The following is a 15,430-nucleotide window of genomic DNA, read 5'->3' as shown; positions in this document are numbered from 1 at the left end:
CTACTTCAAACAGTCTGTAATCACTTGGAGCTGTCAGTCAACTGTACAGAAGAGACCCCTGCTGTGATAATGGGAGGCTGAAAACTAAGTCATGCAGTGTTAATCCTGTAATGGTAGCCCTCTCTCATTAAAATATTTAAAAATGGCAGGAGCTTTCAATGCATTGAAAGCCTAACAGTTCTGGTAACTGTTCCTGGTTACAGTTCAAACGTGTTTATGCACTGTTTTACATATATCTATTTCAACTTTTCACAATCCCAAAGGGCACCTGATATCCCTCAAAAGTGTCCTGCAACCATATGCAAAAGGTATCTATCTTCTCTCTTGCTTCTCCAAAAGGCTATGCTATCAATCCAAGCAATTCTGCATAGGTTAGACCAGGCCAAATCTGCATGTCACGTTTCCCATTCCTAGCTAATGAAAAGCATACATGACTGGGGGCAGCTGCTGTTTTATGTTGGTTGTTACTTCCATGAACCTCAGATTATACAATTTGGAATCTGTCCACATTCCAATGGCTCTGTTAGCTGCCATTTTGAAAGGAGGAGCTTTGACAGCCATTGTCACAATGACTGACTGACAGGAAGGCTCTTCTTCATCATAATAAAAATTCAGGCCTGACAAGTACAATAAGGGGAACGGATGGGAAAGGCACAGTGTGACAATATAATGAAACCAAATATGCACGGGTAAAATGGCAAAAGCTGAAGCAGAGTTCTGTCTACTGATATTTCTGCTCCTGCACCTAGTTGACTTAGCAATTTCTCCTACCAACACTAAAAGTTACAACAAACTTTATAAAACAACCTGAACTGTACAGAAGAAAAATGTAGTGCTCAAATTGTTTGGTTAATTTAAACAAATTACCAATGGCAGGATTTGTTTCTTTGAGCCAAAGCTTTCTGAAATTAAGTTTCAGGCTCTGGAATTTTGAGGTTTGTATGACAATTCAATTTCTGTTCTATTCCATATTATGAGAGTTGGCTGACTGGCATGTTATTTTATTGAATGTTTCTAAACAAAAATATGTTCAACAATGATAACACAATTTTGATTTGGGTAGCTGGTGTGGTCTTCCAGAAGTTGGTACATGTGGATGTATTAATATTTGAAAGGGTCTCTTGGAGCTTGTCAATGATTACATAAGCTCTTTCATTCAGAAGAATACTGGTTGAAGTAACAAACATCCTGCTGTGCTTTACAGCCGTGTAAATGCCTCCCAACAGGGACTTACTTGCAGAATTTGAATAAAATCTTTTCAAACACCAGCACAGGACCTGTACTGCCCAGAATAGTAAGAGGTTGTCCAGCAAACAGAGAATATGCTATTCCTGTCATGGAAGCCCCAAACAGAGATTCAATCGCACTCTGAAAAAGATGAAAAATATGTGTAACCATGACTGAAACAGATAAATTCAGTTGTTCCAATGAAGGAAATAGGATGAGTCAAAAATACTGCAAGACCAACTGACATCCTGGGCTTTATAAATACCTGGATGCAAAGACCACATCAAGTAAATTGTACAATATTTTCATTAGCTTGCCCCAGTTACAGTATTGCATCCAGTTTTGGGCAGTGTACCTCACGAAGTTGTCAAAACCTTGGAGACCATGTAAAGGATATTTATTAGAATGGTACTCTATATTTGGTAACTCAGTTATGTGGAGAATTAAAGTAGGTGGGAGCAGTGAGGTTGAAGGGAGATTTAATAGAGGCATTCAAAATTCTGAGGGTGGGGTTTGATAGTATAAAAAGGAAAAACTCTTTCCATTATCAGAAGGGTTAGTAACCAAAGAAAATGGAATAAAGGCAACAAACAAGAGGTAATAAAAAAAACAGGGAGATCCTGAAGAAAATATATTTTAAAAATGTTTTGACCTGCAATGCATGACTTGAAAGGTAGTGCAAGTGGATTTAATCGTAACTTTCTAAAGGGGATTGAATATGCACAGTGGAAGTACATGTTGGGGTTCAAAAGTGAAGTAATCTTATCGGTGAATCATCTTAAGAGAATGTCTATTCTTTCCTATTTTTAACTAGCAAAATGACAATTAACTAAAGATAGACCTTTTTGGGAACCATGAGGCACCCATGCAATAAGTGAATTATGGAATATTGAACCACATTATAACTGACTTCCATTGTACTTCGAAATTTGCAAGGCTATGAATCGAGATAGCGTGATAAACTAATTAGACATCTCTTTCAAAAAGCCTGTGTAGACTTGATGGGGTGAATGACATCTTTCTAGTTGGTAAGATTTGATGCCTGTTTATAAATAGTTTGTTGTACAAGTAGGATATAACCAAGCAGCCATTAAAACATAATACATGACAGTCAACTAGTTGCTGCACAAGATCACAAGAGGCAGAAGCAGAAGTAGATCAAATGACCTGTCGAGCCTGCTTTGCCATTGAATACAATCAGGCGATTTAGGACTTAAACTCCACTTTTCTATGTGCTCTCCATATTCTTTAATTTCCTAAGAGATCCATCTATCACAGCCTTGAATGTAATATATATGATGGTGGAACATGCATAATCCTCTAGACGCAGAATTCCAAAGATTCACAACACTTTTTGACAGAAGAAATGTCTCCTCCTATCAGTCCTAGATGGTACCCTTATATTCTATGACTGTGTCCCCTTATTCCAGATTCCCCAACCAGTGGGGGGGAAAAAACCTTGCATTATCTACCATCTCGACAGAATCTTCTACCTTTCAGTTAGATCACCTTTCATTCTTCTAAACTCCAGAGATGATGGGCCTAATTTACTCAGCATTTCCCTTAGATTTACTAAGTTAAGCAGCAAAGCTACTGTGCAGTGAGGTTACTGAAGATAAAAATCTTTTTCGCTTTCCTGATTTCGTTAAGTATAATTCCTAATCTTCCTGTAGTCCAGTCGCAAAACAAACACACACAAATGGCCTTTGATAAGGTAAAGGATGCTTCAATTTGAGTTCATTGCCCATATTTTCTAAGGGATCACTGAATGCACTTCTCCAGGCCCACTTGTTACTGTATAAAAACCAAAAGAACTGTGGATGCTGTTGATTGGAAACAAAAACAGAAGTTGCTGGAAAAGCTCAGCAGGTCTGGCAGCATCTGAAGAAAAATCAGAGTTAATGTTTCAGATCTGGTGACCCTTCCTCAGAACTTTTGGGAGCTAGGAAAATGTTGGTTTATATGCAGAATATAGGGTGGGGGGTGGGGTAGGGATTAAATGATAGGTGGGGATATCGCCCAAAGAGGGAGAAGAACAGTTGGACAGACAAAACAGTGGATAACCACGTGGTAGGAGGGAGGATAACTGTTAATGGGGACTATTAGTGGCTAACAATGGGTTGTGTAATGGCAGACCATGTGATAACAAGAGGCCTGGTGTTTGGGCTTGGGGGCTGGGACATGGGAGAGTTCAAGCCCTAAAGTTATTGAACTCTATATTGAATTTAGAAGGCTGCAGGGTCCCCAAACAGAAAGTGAGGTGTTATTCCAGTTTACGCTGACCATTGCTGGAGCATTGCAGCAAGCCAGAGACAGCGATACTGGCCAGAGAACAGGATGGTGTGTTGAACTGGAAGTTTAGAGTCACTTTTGCAGGCAGAAAAGCAGTCATCCAGTCTCTACTTCTATAGAAGAGACCATATTGTGAGCAGTGAATGCAGTAGACTAGGTTAAGTGTAGGTAAAGCACTGCTTGACCTGGAAGGTACGTTTTGGGCCTTTGGATAGTGGGGAGGGAGGAAGCAAATGGGCAAGTGTTACACTTTCGCTGGTTACAGGGGAAGGTGCCATAGGGCTGTGGGGGTGGAGCGGGTGATGGGCAGTGTTGTTGGGAGTGAAGAGTGGACCAGGGTGTCCTGGAGGGAATGGTCCCTTCAGAAGGTGGACAAAGGAGGTGAGGGGAATATGTATCTTGTAGTGACATCTCGCTGGAGGTAGCGGAAATGGTGTCTGATGATCTTCTGAATGTGGATGCCAGTGGGATGGTAGGTAAGTACAAGGGGAACCCCAACTCTGTTGTGGGAGAGCACAGAAGGGGTGAGAGCAGAATTGCGGGAGATGGGCTGGAGTCGGTTGAGGCCCCTGTCAACAATGGTTCTGGGGAATCCTCGGCTGAAGAAGAATGTGGACATTTCGGAGGCTCCCTTGTCGAATTTGCACCACTTCACTCTCCAGCTCATTCCTCATGCTAACAAAGGTTTATTTTCCTTTCAGGCATCAGGGCACACTAGATGCAACAACTCGGAGATACCCATGGCCCTCTGGAGCCTTCCTCTCCTCTCCTCTCCTCTCCTCCCCTCCCCTCAGACTCTATCCCCTCCCCCGACAATCTTCACCTCCGTGCCCATTTCTTTGGACAAGGGTCCTCTCCCCGTTGCCCATCTCCAACACTCTCCCTCCACCTGGACCCCTCCCTCTGGCCCTCCACCTGCACTTGACCTGTTCATTGAGAACTGTTGATGCAATATTGGTCACGTCAATTTCTCTGCCCCTTCAACCATCCAACCTAACTCCCCCACCAAACTGACTGCACTCTGTACGCTCAGATCCAACCCTGACTTTATTATTAAGCCTGCCAACGAAGATGGTGCTGTTGTAGCCTAGCGCACTGACCTCTACATTTCAAAGGCTGAGTGCCAGCTCTCAAATATCTCCTCTTTTCTCCCCCAGACCATGATCCCACCATAGAACAGCAGGAGTTAGATCAACTACAGTTACTAACCTCATTTCATCTGGTGTTGTCCCCTCCCACTGCCTCTGAGCTGATAGTATCCCAACCTGGCACATCTCGCTTCTACCTCCTTCTGAAGATCCACAAACAGACTGCCTGGGGAGATCCATTGTTTCTTTCTGCTCCTGCCCCACAGAACTCCTCTCTTCCTACCTTGATTTGGACTTTTCTCCCCGTTCCAATCCCTACCCGTGTACGTCCGTGATTCCTCTGACACCTTACGCTGGTTTCAAAACTTCTAGTTTGCAGGTTCCAGCCACCACATCCTTACCATGGATGTGCAATCCCGTTACACATCCATTCTCCACCAGGAGGGTCTTAGGGCTCTCCGCTTCTTCCTGGAGCAAAGACCTGAACCATCCCCACCGACTACCAACCTCCTCAATTTGGCTGAGCTCGTCCTCGTCCTCCCCCTCAACAACTTCTCTTTCAACTCCTCTCATTTCTTCAGCTCAATGGGATGGCCATGGGTACCCACATGGGCCTCACTTATGCCTGCCTCTTCATGGGGTACGTGGAACATTCCTTGTTCCAGTCCTATTCCAGCCCCCACCCACAACTTTTTCTCCAATATCTCAATGATATAATTGGTGCTGCTTATAAACTCATAGACTAATACAGCATGGAAACAAGTCCTTCACCCCAAACTGGTCCATGCTGACCAAGGTGCTCACTCAGCTAGTTCAAACTGCCTGCATTTGGTCCATATCCCTCTGAACCCTTCCAGTCCATGTACCTATCTAAATATTTTTTTAATGTTGCTATTGTACCTGCCTCAACCACTTTCTCCAGCAGCCCATTCCATACACACACCACCCTCTGCATGAAGAAGTCGACCCTCCAGTCCTTCTTAAATCTTTCCCCTCTCACCTTAAATGTATGCCCTCTAGTTATCTTTCCCCAACCCTGGGGAAAAGACTGTGTATACATCCTATCTATGCCCCCCATGATTTTATATGTCAATAAGGTCACCCCTCATTCTCCTACATTCCAAGGAATAAAGTCCTATCCTGGCCAACCTTTCCCTATAACTCAAATCTACTAGTCCTGACAACATCCCCGTAAATCATCTTTGCACAGTTTCCAGTTAAATTATGTCTTTCCTATAACAGAGTGACGAACGCTGTACACAATACTCCAAGTGCAGCCTCACCAATGACTTATACAACTGTAACATAATGTCCCAACTCCTATGCTACATTGTCTACCTGTTACACTGCTTTCAACGAACTGTGTACTTGTAAGCCTGGGTCCCTCTACTTGGAGTATTGCGTACAGTTCTGGTCGCTGCATTATAAGAAGGATGTGGAAGCTTTGGAAAGGGTGCAGAGGAGATTTACTAGGATGTTGCCTGGTATGGAGGGAAGGTCTTACGAGGAAAGGCTGAGGGACTTGAGGCCGTTTTCGTTAGAGAGAAGGTTAAGAGGTGACTTAATAGAGACATACAAGATGATTAGAGGATTAGATAGGGTGGACAGTGAGAGCCTTTTTCCTCGGATGGTGAGGGCTATCATGAGGGGACATAGCTTTAAATTGAGGGGTGATAGTTATAGGACAGCTGTCAGAGGTAGGTTCTAAACTCAGTAGTAAGGGCGTGGAATGCCCTGCCTGCAATAGTAGTAGACTCGCCAACTTTAAGGGCATTTAAATGGTCATTGGATAAACATATGGACGACAATGGAATAGTGTAGGTTAGATGGGCTTCAGATTGGTTTCACAGGTCGGCGCAACATCGAGGGCCAAAGGGCCTGTACTGTGCTGTAATGTTCTATGTACTTCAGGACCTTACCATTTACTGTATAAGTCTTACCTTGGTTTGACTTTCTAACGTGCAACATCTCTCACTTATCTGTATTGAACTGCGTTTGCTAATCCTCAGCCATTTCCCCATCTGATCAAGATCCCTGTGTAATATTTGACAACCTTCCTTGCTATCAACAGTGCCTCCTAATTTTGCATCATCTGCAAACTTATTAATAATGCCTTATACATTCACATCCAAATCACTTATGTAAATAACAAAGGTCCCAGCACTGACCCCTGTGGCACACTTTTGTCATTCTTTTATTCCTTAAATACCTATAGAAAGTCTTAGGGTTTACCCTGATCCTATCCACCAACAACTTCTCATGTCTCCTCCTGGCTTTTCTGAGCTCTCTTTAGGTCTTTCCTGGCTACCTCGTAGCCCTCAAGTGCCCTAACTGAGCCTTCACATCTCATCCTAACATAAGCCGCCTTCTTCCTCTTGACCAGAGATTCCACCTCCTTCGTAAACCACAGCTCCTGCACTCTACAGCTTCCTCCCTGCCTGACAGGTACATACTTATCTAGGACACACAGGAGCTTTTCCTTGAATAAGCTCCACATTTCTACTGTGCCCATCCCCTGCAGTTTCCTTCCCCAACCTATGCTCCCTAAATCTTGCCTAATCTCATCGTAATTGCCTTTCCCCCAGCTATAACACTTGCCCAGTGGTATACACCTATCCCTTTCCATCACTAAAGTAAACATAACAGAATTGCAATCGCTATCACCAAAGTGCTCACCTACTTCCAAACCTAACACCTGGCCAGACTCATTACCCAGTACCAAATCTAATGTGGCTTTGCCCCTTGTCGGCCTATCTACATACTGTGTCAGGAAGCCCTCCTGCACACTGGACAAAAACTGACCCATCTATAGTACTCTAACTATAGTGTTCCCAGTCAATATTTGGAAAGTTGAAGTCCCCCATGACACCTACCCTGTCTCTCTCACTCCTATCGAGAATCATTTTTGCTATCCTTTCGTCTACATCTCTGGAACTATTCGGAGGCCTATAGAAAACTCCCAACAGGGTGACCTCTCCTTTCCTGTTTCTAACCTCAGCCCATACTACCTCAGTTGACGAGTCCCCAAACATCCTTTCTGCAACTGTAATACTGTCCTTGACCAACAATGCCACACCTCCACCCCTTTTACCATCTTCTCTGTTCTTACTGAAACATCTAAATCCCGGAACCTGCAACAACCATTCCTGTCCCTGCTCTATCCATGTCTCCAAAATGGCCACAACATCAAAGTCCCAGGTACTAACCCATGCTGCAAGTTCACCTACCTTATTCCGGACGCTCCTGGCATTGAAGTAGACACACTTCACACCAACTTCTTGCTTGCCGGTGCCATCTTGCTTCCCTGAAACTTTATTTCGGACCACCCTACTCTCAACCTTTTTCTATAGTCAAACTACAATTTTGGTGCCCATCCCCCTGCTGAATTAGTTTAAACCCACCTGAATAGCCTTAGCAAATTCTCCCCCCCCCGCCAAGATATCAGTACCCTTCTGGTTCAGGTGAAGACCATCTTGCTTGTAGAGGTCCCACCTACCCCAGAAACAGCCCCAATTATCCAAGAATCCAAAACCCTCCCTCCTGCACCATCCCCGTAGCCACGTGTTCAATTCCTCTCTCCCTATTCCTCGCCTCACTAGTACGTGGCACGGGCAACAAACCAGAGACAACAACTCTGTTCGTCCTAGCTCTCAGCTTCCATCCTAGCTCCTGAATTTCTGCCTTAAATCCCCATCTCTCTTCCTACCTATGTCGTTGGTGCCAATGTGGACCACAACTTGGGGTTGCTCTCCCTCCCCCTTAAGGATCCCAAAAACACGGTCACAGATATCATGCACCCTGGCACCTGGGAGGCAACACACCAACTGGGAGTCTCTCTCGTCCCCACAGAACCTATCTGTCCCCCTAACTATGGAGTCCCCAATGACTAATGCTCTGCTCCTCTTTCCCCCTTCCCTTCTAAGCAGCAGGGACAGACACTGTGCCAGAGACCTGTGCCCCACTGCTTTCCCCTGGTAAGTCGACCCCCCACCCAACAGTATCCAAAACGGTATACTTATTTGTTGAGGGGAATGGCCACAGGGGATCCCTGCACTGCCTGCCGGTTCCCTTTCCGTCCCCTGACCGTAACCCATCTGCCTTTTTCCTGTACTTGAGGAGTGACTACCTCCCTGTAACTCCTCTCAATAACTCCCCCTGCCGCCCAAACGATCCGAAGTTCATCCTGCTCCAGCTCCCAGTTCCCTAATGTGGTTTTCAAGGAGCTGGAGTTGAGTGCACTTCCCGCAGACATAGTCAGCAGAGACACTAGTGGTGACCCTTACCTCCCACATTCTGCAGGAGGAACATTCAACTGCCCTGACCTTTGTTCCCATTATTCTAAATTCCCAAGACTTAAAAAATAAAGAATAAAAAATAAACTTGTTACCTTACCAATCAGGCACACAAATATATTACCTCCCTCACTCACCAGTCCCGTGCCGGCTCCTGCTCAGCATACGCTCCGCCTATTCACGAGGTAAGCCTTTTAAAGATTCAAAGATTCCCCTCCCCTCCCTTGTTGCCTTCGGCTAGGACCATTCCCTCCAGGACACCCTGGTCCACTCTTTCTTCACTTGCAACACACTTCCACAGCCCTATGGCACCTTCCCCTGCAATTGCCGAAAGTGTAACACTTGCCCATTTATCTCCTCCCTCCTCCCTTCTCAGTATCCAAGGGCCCAAACATACCTTCCAGGTGAAGCAGCAATTTACCTGTACTTCACTCAATCTAGTCTACTGCACTTGCTGCTCACAACGTGGTCTCCTCCACATTGGGGAAACAAAACGTAGACTTGGTGACTGCTTCGCAGAACATCTACGGTCTGCCTCAGAAATGACCCTGAGCTTCCAGTTGCCAGCCACTTTAACACACCACCCTGTTTTCTTGCCAGTATCAGGCTTGCTGCAGTGTTCCAGTGAAGCTGAGCACAAGCTAGAAGAGCAGCACCTCATTCTCCGCTTGGTAACCCTGCAGCCTTCTGGACTCAATGGTAACTTTAAGTTTTGTTACTAACTGTCCCCAGTAACAGCTATTCACCCTCCTAGGCAAATTGTTATCAACTCCTGTCTATCCAACAGTTCTTCTCTCTCTCTCTCTTTGGGCTATATCCACAACTATCCCTTGTTCCTTACCCCCCCCCCTCCACCTGATCTTCTGCATACAAACTAATTTTCTAAGCTACCATCAGTTCTGAGGGAGTGTCACCGGATCCGAAACTTTAACTCTGATTTCTCTTCACCTGCTGAGCTTTTCCGGCAATTTCTGTTTTTGTTTCTCATTTGTTATTGTAAGTGAATAAGTCAAACTCCATTGTTAATTAAGATTTTAGCAGGGCCTCAAAACTCGTATTTGTTATTCTATTGATTTTTCTGTGGAAGCAATAAGCTAGCGACCTTAACCTTTTTAAGATTTCTTGTGATGATGTGCATTGTCTCAATTTGACAAGTTATTTAGAGTTTAAGAATTTTAAGAATATCATATTTCAAGAATACGATCACTGGTTAAATAATAAATAGTATTGTTCATGCACACCATTGCTTTGAATTATTTCAAATCTCATAATCACTGTTATACGCAGTAATATGCATTTAGCATTCACGTGCACAGAATGATAAAGCTACTGCACAGGAGGCTATTCAGTCCAAGTATCTGCCAGATCTTTGCAAGGAAGGACATAGTTATTCCCACCATTGTTTGCCAATCCTACACCCCATCCTTTTACCCATAGCCCTACAAGATTTACTCTCTTCAGGTACATATCCAATTCTCCTTTTCAAAGTTTCAACTAAATCTGCCTCCACCACACTTGCAGGCAGTAGTGCATTTCAGATTCTGGACACTTGTAGAGTTATAGATTCATGCAGCATGGAAACAAACCCTTTGCCCAAATAGTCCATACCAATCATGTTCCGAAACTAAACTAGTCCCACCTGCCTGCATTTGGCCCATATCCCTTCAATCCTTTCATATTCATGTCCCTGTCCAAATGTCTTTTAAATATTGTAACTGTACCCACATCCACCACTTCCTCTGGCAGCTCATTCCCACACTAACCACTCTCTGCCTAAAAAAGCAGCCCTCATTTCCTTTTTAAAACTTTCTCCTCTCACTTTAAAAATATGGCCCCTAGTTTGGAACTCCCCCCACCCTAGGGAAAAGACCCTTGTTATTCACCTTATCTATACCCCTTATGACTTTATAAACTGCTATAAGCTCACTCCTCCACCTCCTACGCTCCAATGAAAAGTGTCCCAACCCCTCTTTTTCCACATGTCACAACTGTTTCTTTAGACAATCTCCTTAAATTGGTATCCTCTGGCTCTTGGCTCTTCCACCAATGGGAACAGTTTTTCTGTATCTAGTCTGTCCAGACCCCCAACAATTTTGAAAACCCCTACCAAATCTCCTTTAACCATCTTCTAAACTACCCCAACTTCTCCAATCTATTCACATAGCTCAAACTGGGGACGCGTTAGCCTAGTAGTATTATCACTGGACTATTAATCCAGAGATCGTTCTGGAATCTCTGGTTTGAATCCTGCCACAGCAAATAGTGGAATTTAAATTCAATTAAAAAAATCTGGAATTAAGAGTCTAATGATGACTGTGAACTTTTTGTTGGAAAAACCTATCTGGTTCACTGATCTCTGATGAAGGGTCTCGGCCTGAAACGTCAGCTTTTGTGCTCCTGAGATGCTGCTGGGCCTGCTGTGTTCATCCAGCCTCACATTTTATTGCATTGCTCCGGTTCACTACTCCCTTTTTAGGGAAGGAAAATGCTTCCAACCCACAGCAATGTGGTTGACTCTTAACCGCTCTCTGTAAAGTTAGGGATGGGCATTTAATGCTGGTCTAGCCAGTGATGTCCTAATCCTGTTAATGAATTAAAAAAAACTGATTCTCACACATCTTTTCTGTACCCTCTCTACAGCTTTCAAATTCTCCAAAAAAATGTCCTGATCATAACAGGGCATGATAGCTCAGTTGAGAGCAAAGCAGCGATTCATAAAAGCCATCTATAAATGCTAATCAGAACTGAAAACAGGAAATAAGAGAGAAACCAATTTACGACATGTCTCTAGGTTTTTATTTTAAACTGCTGGATAGATTGCATGTCTATAACAGACTCTGTTCAACTTTTCTATCAATTTAATTTGAATAGAAAAAAATCCAAACAGGCTCAATTGTCAACGTAAAATTTTTCTTGCCTGATTTCCCTTTCTGTGCTCTGCCCAGACAATGCATTATATCCAGGCCATAAAGAAATAAATCTACGTTATTGCAAAAGACACATTTTAATGATCTAGTGACAAGATAAGCATATAATCAGGATTTTTTTTAAAAATTGCACTAAACACTGCTATAGAATTAGCAAGAACTGCAGATGTTTGAGTCAGAGATAAAACAGTGTGAAGCTGGAGGAACACAGCAGGTGAGGCAGCATCAGAGGAACAGGAAAGTTGACGTTTCGGGTTGGGACCCTTCTTTCTGAAGATGGATCCTGACCCGAAACATCAACTTTCCTGCTCCTCTGATGCTGTTTGGCCTGCTGTGTTCCTCCAGCTCCAAACTTGTATAAATGTTGCTTTTATTTAAGCAATCACTGTTGAAAGTTCTCCAATTATTTAAACATCACAATTTTTCAAAAGTTGAATTTCCATACTTAGATTTTTAAAAATGAAAGAAGTCCTCCTGTGTATGTTGCCTGAGGCATTATTATTATTCTGTAAAATATGAGCAATCTAAATACACCAACATCCTCAATGATCTTACTATGCGTCCTTCTGTTGCTTCGCCCAAGAGACCACCAAATGTGATTACTGGAGACATGCAGGCACAGTACAGGAACAGGAAGGATGCCACACATTGTAAACTGAAGGCATCCCTAAAATCACTCCAGAAACAGGGCATCTTCCGTTTGACATCAAGAATCAAACCTCCAAACAGCCTGGTAGAAAAGAAATAATTCACTTTTTAAAAAAAAAATTTCCACAAAGTTATATGTAACCACTGCCTATTTAGTATTTATTTATTTTGTACTATAAGTAATTTATAACAAACCCAACAGATATAATTAAAAACAATGTTTGTTTCAAATCCAACTTAATATCTACAGCCTGATAATACTCAACATCGGAAATTTAATATAACCAACTTCAATGGCTCCCAATGCTACAAACTTCATGGGGAACTTCAACGTCAAAAAATTGAACACTTGTAGAAATTTGAAAATAGATTAATGTTGCTAAAGTGAGCAGAAATGTTGAAAATAATGCTGGATATCTGCAGCAAGTAAGTCATGAACGGCTCCAACTATTACTACTAATAATATGTTAAACCATTACCTTGTCTTCCAGTTTTCAAAAGGCAGTGTTTGAAAACCATTCTTTGTATTTTTTTTATTCATTTGTGGGACATGGGTATCACTGGCTGGACAGCATTTAATGCCCATCCCTAGTTGCCCGACGAGAAGGTGGTGGTGAACTACCTTCTTGAATTGCTGCAATGCACCTACTGTGGGTTGACCCACAATGCCGTTAAATAGGAATTTGCAGGAGTTTGAGTTACAATGACAGTGAAGGAACGGTGATATATTTCCAAGTCAGAATGATGAGTGGCTCAGAGGGGAAATTGCAGGTGGTGGTATTCCTACATATTGGCTGCCTTTGTCCCTCTAAAGGGAAATGGTTGTCAGCTTGGAAGGTGCTGTCTAAGGATTCTTGGTAAGTTTCTGCAGTTTATCTCATAGATAATACACACTGCTGCAACTGGGTGTCGGTGGTGGAGGGAGTGGATGGTTGTGGATGTGGTGGCAATCTAGCGAGCTGCTTTGTCCTGGATGATGTCAAGTTTGTTGAGTGGTGTTGGAGCTGTAGCCATCCAGGCAAGTGGGGAGTATTCCATCACACTCTTGACTTGTGCTTTGTAGATAATGGACAGGCTTTGGGAGTCAGGAGGTGAGTTACCCGCTGCAGTATTCCAAACCTCTAACTTGCTATTGTAGTCACTGTTTATGTGGCGAGTCCAGTTGAGTCTCCAGTCAATGGTAACCCAAAGCATACTGACAGCGGGGGATTCAGTGATGGTAACATCATTGAATGTCAAAGGATGGTGGTAAGCTGTTTCTTGTTGGAGATGGTCATTGTCTGGCATTTGTGTGGTACAAATGTTACTTGCTACTTGTTAACCCAAGCCTGGATATTGTCCAGATCTTGTTGCATTTGAACACAGACTGCTTCAGTATCTGAGGAATCACAAATGGTGCTGAAGCAGCTGAAGATGGTTGGGCCTTGGACACTGCCCTGAAGAACTCCTGCAGAGATGTACTGGAGCTGAGATGACTGACCTCCAAGGAACACAACCTATGTTAGGTATGGCTCCAACCAGCAGAGAGTTTGCCCATGATACCCATAGATTCCAGTTTTGATCAGGCTCCTTGATGCCACATTTGGTCGAGTGCAGCCTTGATGTCAAGGGCTGTCATTCTCACTTCACCTCTAGAATTCAGCTCTTTTGTCCATGTTTGAACTAAGGCTGTAATGAGGAACTGAGTGGTCCTGGCAGAACCCAAACAGGGCATCACTGAGCAGGTTATTGCTGAGCAGGTGTTTTACAGCGCTGTTGATGACACCCTTTATCACTTTTTTAAAAAAATTCATTCCTTCCCTAAAAGGCACGAGTGAACCAGATGGGTTTTTACGACAATTGACAATGGATTCATGGTCACCATTAGATTCTTAATTTCAGATTTGTTGAATTCAAATTCCACCATCTGCTATGGTGGGATTTGAACCTGGGTCCCCAAAATGGTTTCTGGGTCTCAGGATTAACAGTCCAATAATAATACCACTAAGCCACTGCCTCCCCTGGCTTTACTAATGGTCAAGAGTAGATTGATAGGGTTGTAATTAGCTGGGTTGGATTTGGCCTTTTTACACATAGTACATACCAAAGTAATTTTCCACATTGTTGGCTAGATGATAGCATTGTAACTGTACTGAAACAGCTTGGTTAGGGGTGCAGCAAGTTCTGGAGCTCGTCTTTAGCATGCTGTCAGGGCTCATAGCCTTTGCAGCACCTATTGCCTCCAACCATTTCTTGATATCACGTGGAGTGAATCAAATTGGCTGAAGACTGGTCTCTGTAATGTGGGGGACCCCTGGAGGAGGCCAAGATGGATCGGCACTTCTGGCTGAAGATTGCTGCAAAAGCTTCAGCCTTATCTTTTGCACTGATGTGCTGGGCTCTTCCATCATTGAGGATGGGGATATTTGTGGAGCCTCTTCCTCCAGTGAGTTGTTTAATTGTTCACCACTGGATGTGGCAGGACTGCAGGGCTTGGATCTGATCCGTTGGTTGTGGGATTGCTTGGATCTGTCAATCACTTGCTGTTTTATACTGTTTGGTATGCAAGTAGTCCTGTTTGGTAGCTTTACCAGGTTGATGCCTCATTTCTAGGTGTGCCTGGTGCTGCTTCTGGCATGCCCTCCTACACTCTTCTTTGAACCAGGGTTGATCCCCTGGCTTGATGGTAATGGTTGAGTGGGGGTCTATGAGGTTACAGATTGTGCTGGAGTACGATTCTGCTGCTGTTGATGGCCCACAGTCCCTCATGGATGCCCAGTCTCGAGTTGCTAGATCTGTGTGAAGTCTGTCGCATTTAGCACAGTGATAGTGCCACACAACACGATGGAGGTTATTCTTAATATGAAGGTGGGATGTCGTCTCCACAAGGATCGTGCAGTGGTCACTATTACTGATACTGACATGGAAAGATGCATCTGCAGCTAGTAGATTGGTAAGGATGAGGTCAACTGTGTTT

The 15,430-nt window shown here is 43.6% G+C and overlaps 1 protein-coding gene across 8 annotated transcripts in view; it reads right to left on the bottom strand.

The window, feature by feature from the left end:
* Positions 1-15,430, bottom strand: part of LOC125448266 (electroneutral sodium bicarbonate exchanger 1-like) — a 383,257-nt gene that overhangs the window by 105,240 nt on the left and 262,587 nt on the right. For all 8 annotated transcript variants that reach the window (XM_059643484.1, XM_048523424.2, XM_048523426.2 and 5 more), the window contains 2 exons: positions 12,382-12,556; positions 1,235-1,368 (listed from right to left, as the gene is read on the bottom strand). In XM_059643484.1, coding sequence (XP_059499467.1) covers positions 1,235-1,368; positions 12,382-12,556 — 309 coding nt within the window. The remainder of the gene's footprint in view (positions 1-1,234; positions 1,369-12,381; positions 12,557-15,430) is intronic.

This window comes from Stegostoma tigrinum, chromosome X (genome assembly GCF_030684315.1).
Source record: "Stegostoma tigrinum isolate sSteTig4 chromosome X, sSteTig4.hap1, whole genome shotgun sequence".
NCBI lineage: Eukaryota > Metazoa > Chordata > Chondrichthyes > Orectolobiformes > Stegostomatidae > Stegostoma > Stegostoma tigrinum.
This window is presented reverse-complemented; position numbering and strand designations above follow the sequence as displayed.